Raw genomic sequence first — 14,500 nt, forward strand, 5'->3', positions numbered from 1 at the left:
AGGGGCAGCATGTTATGTACATTTTTATCAGCTCCAATGTAATAGCAGCACTATTACACAGTAATAATATATTAATATCGGATTATTGCGGTAGCTTTAAAAATATATATATATATATATATATATATATATTCTAGGCGCTGCTCAGATTTGAAGGTAAATCATATACAAGTGTTAACTCTAGTGTGATGAATTAAAATGCTGCTCTTTTGTTGTTATATTTATTCATATTTGAGATATCCTGCACAAGGAATGGGTGTGGTGTATTAATGAGGCTTGTAAAGTTGATTATCTTATCATGACATGACCTGATAGGACAGTGAGCTCCACGTGCAGGTCATCATAGCATACCATCCGGTTGTTTTGTTTTAGTGGGGTTTCTTTGTGTGTTTGTTTTGGTTTTTATTTTTACGACACCATTTTTATGATATTGTCCAAAACGAGGTTATCACACGGTATATAAGTTGTGCGGTCAGTGGTTTAGTGTGTCACAGAGTGTGTGTGTGTGAGTGTGTAAAAGTGTAAGAGACGAGCAGCGGGATTTTTCATCCTTGTTGCTCTTATTGCGGCTTTTCGGATCACATTGCGACAGAAGACACAGAGAACCATGCACGACTTTCCCATCCTCTTTACGGCCGTGTGTTTGGCTGTTTTACTGAGTAATGCCCCTGGGTTTAGAGCTGAGACTCACAATGATTTCCTCCAGGATATTTTTGCGGTTTACGGTCAGAACCGGTTATTAGACATTAACGGGATTAACACTTTACTGGAAACTGTTTCTCAGGGAAAGCCGGCGGCGCTGGACACACTCACTGCGCATGCGCAGGTAAATCCTCAGCGCATCTCTCTCTCATATCAGAAATTAGGCTAGATATAATCTGCTGTAATAACTTAATTAAAGCATTACCGTTAATTAGATTCGATTAGACTGGATACTGATATCTGTGGAAAAAGATTAGAGGAGTTGCTGGAAATCTTTGGTTGATGCTTTTTATATGGCTGAAACAATATATCATTTATGAATTATTATCACAAGCTTGGACAATATATACCGTATATAATATTGAAAACCACTAATACCTTTCCTCGTCATGTTCTACCTAGAAAGGTATGCAGTGTAACCCTAAAAGAAGATTTAGCATACAAGTTAAATCACACTCTTTTTTTTACATACATTAAATCATTTTTAAAGTTTGGTACACTATATCCACACTTCCAGATGAACCAGAGAACAGCTGAACACCATTGTGCTCTAAAATGTGTATCTAAAAATGTGTTATCTGAATGCTGAAACCATTTCAGGGGGTCTGAAACTCTGTTTTACACATGATCATGTTATGGATCTGGATTAAATCCTGATGAAATGCTCATTTTATGCATGTACACTTGTAGTTAAACGTGTCTCTGGTTATCTGGATGCTGTATTATGGATAATAATAGGCAAATCATTCGTTCATTCATTGATATATTCATTCATCTTCAGTAAGTTATGTTGGTTGTTTTTGCTGTGAATCTGGAGATAGGAAAACTTGGCTTGAGGTAGGAATACACCGTGGATGTGACATAATGACCATCACAGGACAACCTTCACACACTCATTCACACTTAGGGGCAATTTAGTGTAGCCAATCCACCTACCGTCATGTTTTTGAGACGCAGGAGGAAACCGGAGAATGCTGAGGAAATCCACACTATAGGGAGAACTTGTGAAACTCCCGAGATCAGGATTGAACTGAGTACTCTGGCATGGGGGACACAGTGGCTTAGTGGTATAGCACGTTTGCCTCACACCTCCTCGGTTGGGGTTTCGAATCCAGCCTCCACCCAGTGTGTGCAGTCTTTGCATGTTCTCCACCCGGGTACTTCAGCTTCCTCCCCAAATCCAAAGACATGCTTCTAAATTGTCCGTAGTGTGTGAGTGGGTGTGCGATTGTGCACTGTGATGGACTGGTATCCCATCCAGGGTGTCCCCCACGACCCTGTGTAGGATAAGTGGTCTGGAAAATGGATGGATGGATAGACTCTGGAGTTTACGGCACTAACTGCTACGTTTATATATGTTTACACATATCTGACGTGAATGTGTCTCAGGTATAAGAGATGGTTTAAATTTGTCTCAGGTGGAATTACACCTGCATTTTTAACTACATAACCCTGCCAAAAGAGGTAAATAGGGCCTGAGATGCATTTTAGTTTCTTCATATTTATCAACTCAGTTACACATTTGTGATTCATTTTTTTTTTATTAATAGTTTACCCCATTTGTACTTGATGAACCAATGACCCATTTCCCTAGAATGCACCAATGCACCAATTGATGAACCAATGTTTGGTGTCCAAAGCCTGCTTCTTTATTTTCATGATAAAGCTACAATCCTAATGTAGCTAACTAATAAGAGAATTTTGTGTACAAATAGTGTTACTGAGCCAAACGGTACATGACATTTTTTCCTCCATGTCTCTTGTTTTGACCAGCTGCCGATTTCTCACCTGATTTCTCACCCTCTTAGTGTGGATCTGCAGAGGTGATACTTGCTGTCTATGGTCTCAGCAACCTGACCCACCTGGACAAGGGCCACTTGAGGACCATTTGCCCCGCCCTCCTAAACAGAGCACTGCTGCCCCCCTGTCCTCAATCAGCAGCTAAGACTAAACAGCACATAGAGGATCATGGTGAGAGAGTGAAGGGAGTGACTGAGTGAGGATGGAACTGAAAAATTGATTGAATTAGCAGGAGAATGATGACATGTGCAACCACATGCGTAACCAAATGTAAGGAGTGAATGAATGAAGCTTTGAAAGTTTGAGTGGATGAATGAGTGATGGAGGGAATGAGTGAGGGAGGCAGTGAGAGATCAAGGAAATGAATGTGTGAAAGCATGAATGAGTGAGGAAGTGAGTGATTGAGGGAATGAATGAGTGAAAGAGAATGAGAGGCAGGAAGAGGTTGAGAGAATAAATGAGTGAAAGTATGAATGAGTGAGGCAGTGGGAGATCAAGGGAATGAATGAATGAAAGCATGAATGAGTGAGGAAGTGAGTGATTGAGGGTATGAATGAGTGAGGGATGGAATGAGTGAGGCAGTGAGAGATTGAGGGAATGAATGTGTGAGGGAGTGGATGAGTGAGACAGTGAGTGTTTGAGAGAATGAATGAGTGAAAGTGTGAATGAGTGAGGCAGTGAGAGTTTGAGGGAATGAATGAGTGAGGCAGTGAGAGATTGATGGAATGAATGAGTGAGGGAGTGGATGAGTGAGACAGTGAGTGTTTGAGAGAATGAATGAGTGAATGATAGGCAGGGAGAGCGAAGAGAATGAATGAGTGAAACCATAAAATAGTGATGCAGTGGGAGATTGAAGGAATGAATGATTGAAACCATAAAATAGTGATGCAGTGGGAGATTGAAGGAATGAATGATTGAAAGCATGAATGGGTGAGGCAGTGAGAGATTGAGGGATTGAATGAGTGAGGGAGTGTATGAGAGAGGTGGGGAGAGATTAAGGGAATGAATGAGTGAGATAGTGAAAGATGGAGGAACAAATGAATGAGTGAATGGACTGCCATAGCCTTATTTAATAGCAGTTAAAATTGCATTCAAGCATTTTAATGGATTCTATGATGTTCCTGTAGAAAAAAACAAAAACCTAGCACTGAACTTTTGAATAATTTCTCCTCATACTGCACACTGTGTCCACTGGCACCTAAAGGTCACTTTCCCCCCTCTGTAGGGTGCAAAGCTTATGATTTTGCCCTAATCAGTGAACCTTGCTCTCGTCACCACACTCTCTGCAGGCTGATACGCAATCAGCAGTAGTTTCAAACGGTCACTGATTAGTTTACTGAGGCAGCTACGTCCATCCACAATAAATGCTTCTCTGGGGTTAATGGGTTTTGTGAGCCGTTATACTGCCGAGAGGTTCAGTGTAACTTTGTCCAACCCATGACAGCTGAGCAAAGTGTAACAAAACCAAGAAGCTAGCAGTGCTCTAAAACGGCCAGAGAAATACAGTGACTACCATAATACTGCTCCGATAAAACACAATTTGATTTGATATCAAGATGTAAAGTCTGAACAAAAGCACACAAGAATGCGCTTGTATAAAAAATGGCTATTTGCAATTCATCATTCAGTTTTTATTCTAGTTTACCAGACTGAAGGATACAAAAATTAATAATGCCCTAAATTTGACCTGAGTTAATCTTCATGTATTTCCAGATTTGTGGTTATTCTGATGTTTATCTGAAATAGGGGTATAATAAAGAAAATGCTTGGACCTCAATATGTCGCTGCAGTTATATATTTTCTGTTATATTTACTCATTCAAAGCACAGCTTTTAAACCTGATTTATGAACAAGTTCCTGATAATAATGAACTAATATACTATACTGAGTACTCTTAGCTAATAGGAAACGATCGCACCCTGGATTCAGCTGGTGATTTAAATATATCTGCTTTGATTCTTTCTAAAATGATATTTGATATCTTTATAGGTTTTGGTCCAGTATATTCAGATCTGTCAGTAAGATGATTTAGGTCATGCACAAGATCATGTGACCATTTTTTCTGGCAAGACAACAGATTTTTATGATATGGAAACAATCTCACAATTTCCTGCACTCAAACATTTAAAAAGCCTGGGCTGATATGACTGTTTACAGCTTGATAGATGTTATGAGCTGATATGATTTTATAAGAAGTACCACAGTATAGTAGCACAAGACAGCTGGGAAACACCCCAACACCCCCCCCCCCCCCCCGCCACCGGGGGATTGTACAATTGAGCAATAGGCAAGCTTTTTGTGTATTTTGCTATTTGGGATATGAACCAGCTTTACAGTATTTACACTCCATGCATGCACAGGGTTTAAGTGTTATCCCCTTATATGTCCACAGTATGGGGTTATGGTTTCCTGGCTGTTACCATCATCAACCTCGCCTCCCTCCTGGGTCTCATCCTCATCCCCTTCACCAAGAAACCCTACTTCCCTAAAGTGCTCACGTACTTCATCGGGCTGGCCATCGGGACGCTGTTCTCCAACGCTGTGCTGCAGCTCATACCTGAGGTTAGCCACATGTTGTACACACTGTTTACAAAATGTACACAAAAAAAAACCTTTAAAGTGCATACGTAACATAATTCAGATCATTAATAAATATCAAGTAGCTTTATTTATTATTTTTGTTTGCATGTGTGTGTGTCTGTAAAAATTGTAAAAGCTATTTGAAAGCTTTTTGTAGAAAAAGAATCAAGTTGCTTAAGATTTGCCCCACACTAATAATGGGGTATTATTCTGTCATTATACTGAGTTAAGTGATTAATAAAACTTGTTGCAGGCTCTGGGGTTTGACCCGAAATTAGATAACTACGTTCTGAACGCTATCGGGATCTTCGGTGGATTTTATCTGCTGTTTTTCACTGAGAAGGTCCTGAAGATGGTCCTAAAGACCGACCAAGAGGTACAACTCTGTGATTTAAAGCTCCTGATAAGTTTAAACTCATGTTATTACTACTGTATAAGAAATTAAGGCATTTGTAGTATTTAATTCTATTTAAATAATAGTCAGTGCTATACATTTAGTACATGTATTAAACCATAGCGCTGTTGAATACTTTCATCTGATTGGTCAGAAGGTGTTGATGAAGTTTCTTTAATAGCAACCCTGACAGTAGTGCTGCTGTAATTCAAATCCAAGGTTTATATTCATGCGTTCAGTCTAATACGTTATCGTTTTTATAGTAACAGCTCATGTGTATTATTTATTTATTTATTTACACATTTAAAGCCATGTTGGTAGAGGCAAGAACAATAAATAGCATACTTTTCTGAGTGTCTCGACCTCCATTTTTGTGCTCTAGAATGGCCACAGTCACTTCAGTCCTCCCGAGGTTGTTCAGCAGAACGGAGGAGCCGTCATAGCCATCACCAGCTTCAGCATCTCAAACAGCGACAAGAGCAGCATAACTTCAGAAGCTACAGTGGAACAGGTGCTACATTTCACATCTGTCCTAAAAACTAGTATGACGGTTACTACATAACCATAACCATACGTTCTACTCCTTACTTATTTATGATTTCTAAAAAATAAAATACTGTAGGCAAGACTCATTCTTTATTTGGATTAAAATGACACAATAGTGTTGCTAAATTGTTGTAAAATTGAGTACTGTTTTATTTTTTGAATGGCGTCATGGCACATCCAATGTCCGTAAATGAGATCGAAGTTGATGTGTTGGAAGCAGGAAAAATAGGCAAGAGTAAGGATCTGAGTGACTGAGTGCCGAATTGTGACAGCTAGACGACTGAGTCAGAGCATCTCCAAAACGGCAGATCTTTTGGGGTGTTCCCAGTATGCAGTGGTTAGTACCTACCAAAAGCCCTCCAAGGAAGTACAAGCCGTGAACCGGCGACAGGGTCAAGGCTCATTGATGCGTGTGGGGAGCGTAGGCGAGTCCGTCTGGTCCGATCCCACAGAAGAGTTACTGTAGCTATATGTTAATTATTAACACATACATATAATATACATATATCTGTGTGTGCGTTTCACTGAAAGTCTCGAGCACAAACAGCACGTTTGAGTAGATACTACACTGGATGATCGTTAACTTTATCTGTGAGCCATGCTATCCCCTTTTTCACATGCTATCCATTTTCAATCCAGTGGCTAATCAGTAGCCAACACTCAATAAATGTTTGTTTGAGAACTTGCTCAACTATCAGAAATCTATCCTACTCTGGTTGCTCATTGCTTCAGATATCTCACAGTGGCCTTTAACATTAATGTAGCATATCTCAAACAGAGAATATGAAGGAAAAACATTTCAGGATGGGACTCAGAGACTTGGTTGGACAGGAGGAGGAGAGGAGTGTAACTGTAAACGGATTAAAAAAAAGGTACGACGTGTCGTTCTATAACAAGAATTGTAATTGTCAAATTCATGTTGTATACAAGGAATATACAACTTATATACACAACTTCGCCAAGGTAAAAGTAACTCTGCTTTGTCTCGAGCCACTTCACACCATCCTGTCGTTCATTATTTTCCTGTAACAGTGTGACGCTGAGTGTTTTATTCCTGACTTATCTCCGATCAGAAGAAACATCGCAGATAAAGGATTCTGCCTCAACATTATAGTCTATTGATGTGAGAAAGACTAAGGGCAGTCTTGCAGGCTCTGTGTGTATGTGTGTGTCAGGGACAGTGTGTCCTCTCGTACAATCTCAGCAAGACACCCAACTGAGTTTTTTTTTGGCTTAGATTGTTACAGCTGTTCATCGACCAAACGCAGTCATCTACCATGCAGGTCTTCTAACTATACACCCTGGAGCACAGAACACACTAATAATGCTTCACTAGGGCATTATAACCAATATAGAAGATATCGATGTAAGTATTTTCCCCCCGTGTATAGTGTCTGCTAACTTTAAGTTTGCTAACTTTCTCTTTCCACACCAGATAAAAAATGGACGTCTGCATCAAAACACACTCACCACAGCACAGTGTTTGGTAACACTGTTTTAGATAAAATAATAAGTCTGTATCAGTCTCTCTCTCTCCCTGTCTCTAAAGACGCTGCCGTCTCGGGGTTTCTGTGCGAGGCTGGCGAGCGTGAAGACACTGGCATGGATGATCACGCTCAGCGACGCTCTTCACAACTTCATCGACGGCCTGGCCATCGGAGCCTCCTTCACCGTCTCCGTCCTCACCGGCTTCAGCACCTCCATCGCCATCGTGTGTGAGGAGTTCCCTCATGAGCTCGGTGAGAAAAACACACACGCAGAGATAGCGAGAGACAAGGAGTAAATAATAAAGTCACTAAACTTTGTATTATTCCTGATCTAATAAGCCCTTAAATATAGGCAAAAATATTTTGTGATTATAATGCTACACTCTTAATGAAAATGGTTCTTTATGGGTACTTTATTTATTTATTTATTTATTTATTTATTTATTTTAGAGTTTTGTGGATAAGTAAGTTGTTTCATGGTGTCTCTTCAAGGTCAAAATGACCTGAATGTCTTTCAATGTTCGTTACAGAAATGGAGCCAAGCCACATCGAGTCTCATGCTAGAAAACTAGTTTTAGTGTTGGGGTTGGTTAGTTAAGGGTTAACCCAAGTATCAGGCTCAGATGTGAGTGTAACCAGTGCATTTTCCTCTGCAGCGATTCAGCCCGTGCCAAAGTGTGCATTTAAAACAAACAGCTGTTCACTCAGTGACCTGCTGCAGGGTCAGAGGTTACGCCTCCCCCCAGGCATGTGTTTAATATTCTGTTCTGTGCTTCACTGTGTTAAATAGTTGCCCTGAACAAAAAACAGGAACTTCTTTGAAAAAAACACACAAAACATATTAACACTCTCCATACCTTTTTTAAACATGTTTATGTTTAATATATTTTTTAATATCACCATATCCCTGACCGGGATTAAAGCGGATAGTGAAGCTGATTGAATGGATATATTTTGAAGATTATTTATGATTACTATTACTGTTATTCCTACTATACTACTATTATTATTGCTTTTTTTAATCGCTATATTTGCAACCGAGTACCCTTATTGTTTCTTTTTAAATTCTATAAATTACCATGCTATGAACCACACACCTATTTATCCATATGCTTTTCTTAATAAATGTTTATGCAAACAGATGGATTTAAACCAAGTACACTGAATAGTGATTAAATCATGAAAGAAGGACAAACAACAGAGAGCGTGATTCCTATGTACAGGCTTTTACGGTATTTCTGACCCGTTTTTGTGTCCTGCTCTTTGTCTCCCACTGCAGGTGACTTTGTGATCCTGCTGAACTCAGGGATGAGCATCAGACAGGCCATAATGTTTAACCTGATCTCAGCCATGTCGTGTTACGTGGGCATGGTGCTCGGGGTCCTGGTGGGCAGCACATTCGCACCTAATGTCATATTTGCCCTCGCTGGAGGGATGTTTCTCTACATCGCCCTCGCTGATATGGTGAGACACACATTTACTTCCTGTCTCACTGACAGACCAGACCAATACTGTTCTTCTACCCATCTCAGTCATGTTTATAAGTATAAAATTATGATAGAAATCAAGCCCCTGAAAAAAAAAGCTTGTCACACTTAACGATCCTTGTGATGAGATTGAGGAATTACACAGAAACTTTTGTGGTTTGTGTACATGCACCTATTCCAGTGTTTATACGTGTATCGTGCAGCATGGCATGTAGAGCATTGGGTGTATCTGATACTTCACACAACCCCAACAGTTTACAACCTCCTTCTCATTATTGTTTCTTTCATTTCCATCCAAACAGGATGCAGTAATAATCCAAAGATAAGATATTATAATCAGACTCATTTCCATGCCCAGAGAAACAATTACAGTCATCTGGATCATGCTCCAGATAAAAAAAAAAAATGCTTGTACAGCTCATTCTTATCTGAAGTATTTACTGTTCACTTTTTCCCTACAGCTTTGTATACCAGTGTTGTACCAATAAAAAAAAAAATACCTTTTTTCCTTGTGACATGAAATGTAAAAACTGTTCTCAGATCAGAACTGAGACATTTGATACATCCCTGACTTCTATCTCTGTCCATCATTTTTTGCCTTGTACATACCAGAGTTCAAATCAGCACTCAGATGTTTAATATTTCTGTCTCACTTTCTCTCTCTCAGTTCCCTGAGATGAATGCCATCGCTAAGGAGCATCAGCAGAGCATCAAAACAAACATGGTGTTCTTCCTCATCCAGAACGTTGGGCTCCTCAGCGGGTTCTCAATCATCTTCCTCATCACCATGTTCGCTGGAGATATTAACCTGGGCTGAGCCTTCAACTCCACAACACCGTGTGCCTAAGTCCTTAACAAAAAGAACACAAAAGCAATACTGATTGTAACGATACACTAGAACTGATCATGAACTAACATTTTTGTACAGCAAATAGATTCCTCAGCATGAGCCTATTTTTAATAACCAAAATGTGAAGTCTAAAGATTATTCACTTTTTTGTATATTGTTTTAATCAATAGTAAAATCTGAACTAAACTATTTCTGAACTATATCTGAAACAATGCATGTAAATTTTCTTACCAGGAATTATGTAACAGTAATCAATTGATAAGACAACACTAATTACTTTGCTAGTATTTATGAAGGCCACATAAAAGATTGTGGTTGTAGCTGGTTTACATATCTGTACTTCATAAGCTGGGCATAGTATCAGTAAATCGACTATTCCATAAAGGATTGAATCCTTATAATACGGGTCTATAGATTCTACAACTGGTTCCCAAAAACATCTTTTTTTTTTTTTTTTTTTTTAAAAACCTAATTAATTTATTAAGAAAATAAAGCACTATTTAAAAACAGTGTGCGGTAAACTGGGAAAAATGTCAGTAAGTACCAGCAGCCAGTCAACACCAGCAACAGATGAGATCTGGATCAGTAAATGCTAGCAGAAAATCAGGGGAATTTATCAATACCAGCAGTTGCAGCCAATGATGGGGATCAGTCAATCATGGGGATCAGTCAATGCTGGCAACCACTCGAGGGGATCAATCAATACCAGCAGCCAATGAGTTGGACCAGTCATTGTCAACAACCAATTAGGGGTATCAGAAAATACCAGAGGCCAATGAGGGGGGATTAGTCAGTACCAGCAACCAGTGAAGGGGATTAGTCAATACCAGAATCCAATGAGGGGGATCAGTCAAAACCAGCAGCCATTGAGGGGGATCAGTCAATACCAATAGATAATTTGGGGGATCTGGCCAATACAATTAGCCAGTCTGGGGGACTTGACAACCATTCAGGTTATCAAGATATCAAAACCAAGAAGGGGATTTGCCAAACAGGAGATTGGCGCATACTGACAGCCAATCAGGGAAATTGGTCAGTACCTGTATCCAGTCAGGGAAATGTGTAAATACCAGCAGTCAATGAAGAGGAATGGGCAATCAGGGAAATCGGTCAGTACCTGTATCCAGTCAGGGAAATCCACAGGCAGTAGGGAAAAAACAAGAATTTAAACACAGACCAAATTTAAAGCATTCCACAAAAGGTACAAAAAATAAGACAAAATCAGCCAGCGTCATACCAAAAAAGTCCAAATTTATATTTTCTTTCTGTATTCTTGTTACACATCTGATGTATCTATCTATACATTTATAATTATTGAACATTCATTTGACACAGAATATTGTACAACAATATGGTCAGTGCAATATTCCTGGCAGTTAAAATTAACATTTCTCTTCAAAAAAATATACATCTACTGTATATGATAGATCTTACAACATTAACCTTAGATTGTATATCAGTACAAAAAATGTTTGATCACATGAGATGTTATGAGAGTAAATACATAACTGAACGAGTGTAGTCATGTGGAGGCACATAAGCGCTAAAAAGATCTAAAACAGCACGATTCTTCAACAATATCCAACATCCACTGACGCAGCAGAACACTGTTCTTCCATTCGTTTAAAATATTTATCCTTTTGAAAAAGCTCTGAGACCATTTTTACAGTTTCTTTTTGAAATTGATGGTAAGCATGTACAGTATAGGATTTTCAGCATTTCTATGATCAATATAAGACATACTGTCATTATGAATGTCCTCTTTTATTAAATATAAACCTTTTATTATTATTATAATCCCACATTTAACATAGTCCCTTGGAAATACCTTGGATTTTTATACAGGAGCAGTTCTGGTATCAGACTTTATAGCATTATATTATATGACCTTTAAAATTTTTTATAGATGTATATTGGGTACATTGGGAATGTGCAATTTAAAGCTGCAATACGTAAGTGCTTGGAACACAGCAATACCCAACTTTATAGCTTTAATTTTATATTAGCAATACATTTTTTTTTTAAAAAAAGGTCATACTATAAGGTCATGGCTATAACGTTGATCCACATGAACATTCCTTCCCACCACCACATTCCTTGTTTTTTTTAACATCAGAAATGTTCAAAATCGTATGTAATGTACTGACTTCAGTGTAAAAAAGGTCAAAGGACCGGACACACACATCAAGTACATCAATACTTTCTAAAAGCACTTAGATGAGGCACTACAGGGAGGAATTAAGTATATACACATACATTATAATTCAATAATTAACAAGTTAAATATGACCATTCGGAAAATTTCTAGGTTTCGAGTATTTCTAGGATTAACTAAGAGCACTCGACAAAGAGGAAGAGCAGCACATACACAACGCCACAAAGCGTCTATCAGCAGACAATTGACCACCACAATACAGTACAGGACTGGTGCTTTTGTCTTCAAATACTATGTAGGTAGGGATGAAACCATCTGATATTGAGAATCGAACCGACTTTGGCGTGAAACGGTAGATCGGTATCGGAACAGATTTGATATTTTCCAACCAATCCACTGATGTGATCGATTTTTTTTTTAAAAATCTGATACATTCAACATTATGAATTTTGGAGATTAGATACTGCTTTCAATTACAGAGAAAATGACAATGAATGCAAAATGCAAATCTCAAGATTGTCGCACTAATGGAGAAAAGCCAGAAGTGTATCAAACACACAGGGTGGCCTATTATACCTGTTTAAGAGGTCAGCAGTAGATGATGACATCACAGCTCAATTAGTCATTGCAGTAAAGTACAGAGAAATATATTATATATATATATATATATATATATATATATATATATATATATATATATATATAAAAAACAAGAAAACATCATTTTCATGGGACCAGTTTAGACCACATTCAGGCTCAGAGAATTAGCTAATCCTAGAATATAAGCAACTATGAGCTGTGTTTAAAATGGTGCAATATGGGGTTACTTCTTTTTTTTTATTATTATTATTATTTATTTTAACTATATTTTTGTTATACGTGCTATAACTGTGCGTAATGATGACTGATAATTTCCCTTTTTTATGACAATTAGCAATTAGGTCGATATATTATTATTTAAACACCGGCTGATACTCAGACCTCTAGTATTGGAATTGCGTTAGGCGAAAAATATGTAGGAATGTACGCTCCACCAAAAAAAAAAAAGTAGAAATTAAAGGTTTGGTAAATATTTCTGGATGATGATACCTGTGCAAAGTTTCAACCTATCATTATTCAGTATTGATCACACTTTTGGCATTCAGAAAATTCCCAGTCAAACAAACAATGGCACAGCGGTATCTCAGATACTAATACAAGGCGTAAGTGGCAGAACCAAGCGCAGAAAGCACAGAGGTAGATGTAGAGCAAGCACTGCTTTAGAGAAGCGGTAGTGGAGAAGCGGTCCACTTGTTCCTGTATGTATGTACACTGCTACAACAGTTTAATCGAATATTGTATACTGGAACAGGACTGACCAGTACATCACTGTACATCAAGTACATGTATACAGTACAACATTCTGTAAGTTTCAATGAATACATTCACTATATACAACATATAGTATATACACTGAATATATCCAGTATATTACTATATAATAAAGCACTGTGCTTACACCTAGATATTTACTGTACAACTTTACAGTAGGGCACGTTTACCATTTTGCAAACATTTGTCTAGAATATTATAACCTGTAGAAGTTACTCTAGTACAAGAGTTCGTCTATACACACACACACTCACAAACTATTCACGCTCGTAAGAACGTGACGAGTTCAGGTTTTTTAAAGGCTTCACCTGACTTGACACGACCACATGACTACGAGCAGCCAATCAGCAGCCTTCACGTACATTCGAGCACTGGTATGCTGTAGATAGAATCGGCTGGTGTTCGTTTGAAAAAGAAACTTCGGGTCGGCATGAAAAACAGCTTCAGCCAACGAGATGGAAGTTAGAGAGAAATTCGATCAGCTGTAGAAATGCAGACTTAAACCGCAATTACAGCTCCGAGAATGCCTCAAAACAGGCAAGTGGTAACCAGAAACTAGGCGAATTATAGCAAATATATTGAAAAGCTCTGGAACATGCTCCCACAGGAGAAAAGACATACAACATTAATACATAATTTACTGGAATGTGATGTGTATTATGATCAGTAGCGGATACTACACTTGATACTACAATAACAGGAGTGTAAGATGATTGTCTGACTGCTAAGACGCTTCTCTGATTGACACTTGTGTGCAAACAGCAGGCGCAATGTGAGAGTATGTGTGTGTGTGCGTGTCTGGTGAAGAAAGCTACAAGGGCTTGCTACAGCACATAAAATCCATGGCAGTGATATTAATGCAAAACGCTGTTGCTTACTGGCAGCCATTTTGCTTGGCACAAGTGCCCCAATATAGCTTTCACTTGCTACAATAAATAACACAATAGGTTTTGCGTTTTTGCCGATTATAGTCAACCATTTCTCAAAGAAGAAAAGATTATGAATTTCTTGATTTAAATTGAAATGCATGCTTGTTAATCACTGAGATGTTCGTCACATAAAGCCAGGGAATTTGCGGTTCAATAATGCAGTTCAACACGTCTTTGTGTGCATATCTTCTTATAACCT

The 14,500-nt window shown here is 38.5% G+C and overlaps 1 protein-coding gene across 1 annotated transcript; it reads left to right on the top strand.

The window, feature by feature from the left end:
- Positions 1 to 170: 170 nt before the first annotated feature.
- LOC128624019 (metal cation symporter ZIP8) lies at positions 171 to 10,925 on the top strand. The gene is made up of 8 exons (XM_053651287.1): positions 171 to 826; positions 2,511 to 2,673; positions 4,895 to 5,064; positions 5,336 to 5,458; positions 5,859 to 5,987; positions 7,572 to 7,761; positions 8,789 to 8,973; positions 9,664 to 10,925. The coding sequence occupies exons 1-8, from the start codon at positions 608 to 610 to the stop codon at positions 9,811 to 9,813; spliced, it is 1,329 nt and encodes a 442-aa protein (XP_053507262.1). The 5' UTR covers positions 171 to 607; the 3' UTR covers positions 9,814 to 10,925.
- The last annotated feature ends 3,575 nt before the right edge of the window (positions 10,926 to 14,500 follow it).

Source organism: Ictalurus furcatus, chromosome 2 (assembly GCF_023375685.1).
Source record: "Ictalurus furcatus strain D&B chromosome 2, Billie_1.0, whole genome shotgun sequence".
Classification (NCBI taxonomy): Eukaryota; Metazoa; Chordata; class Actinopteri; order Siluriformes; family Ictaluridae; genus Ictalurus; species Ictalurus furcatus.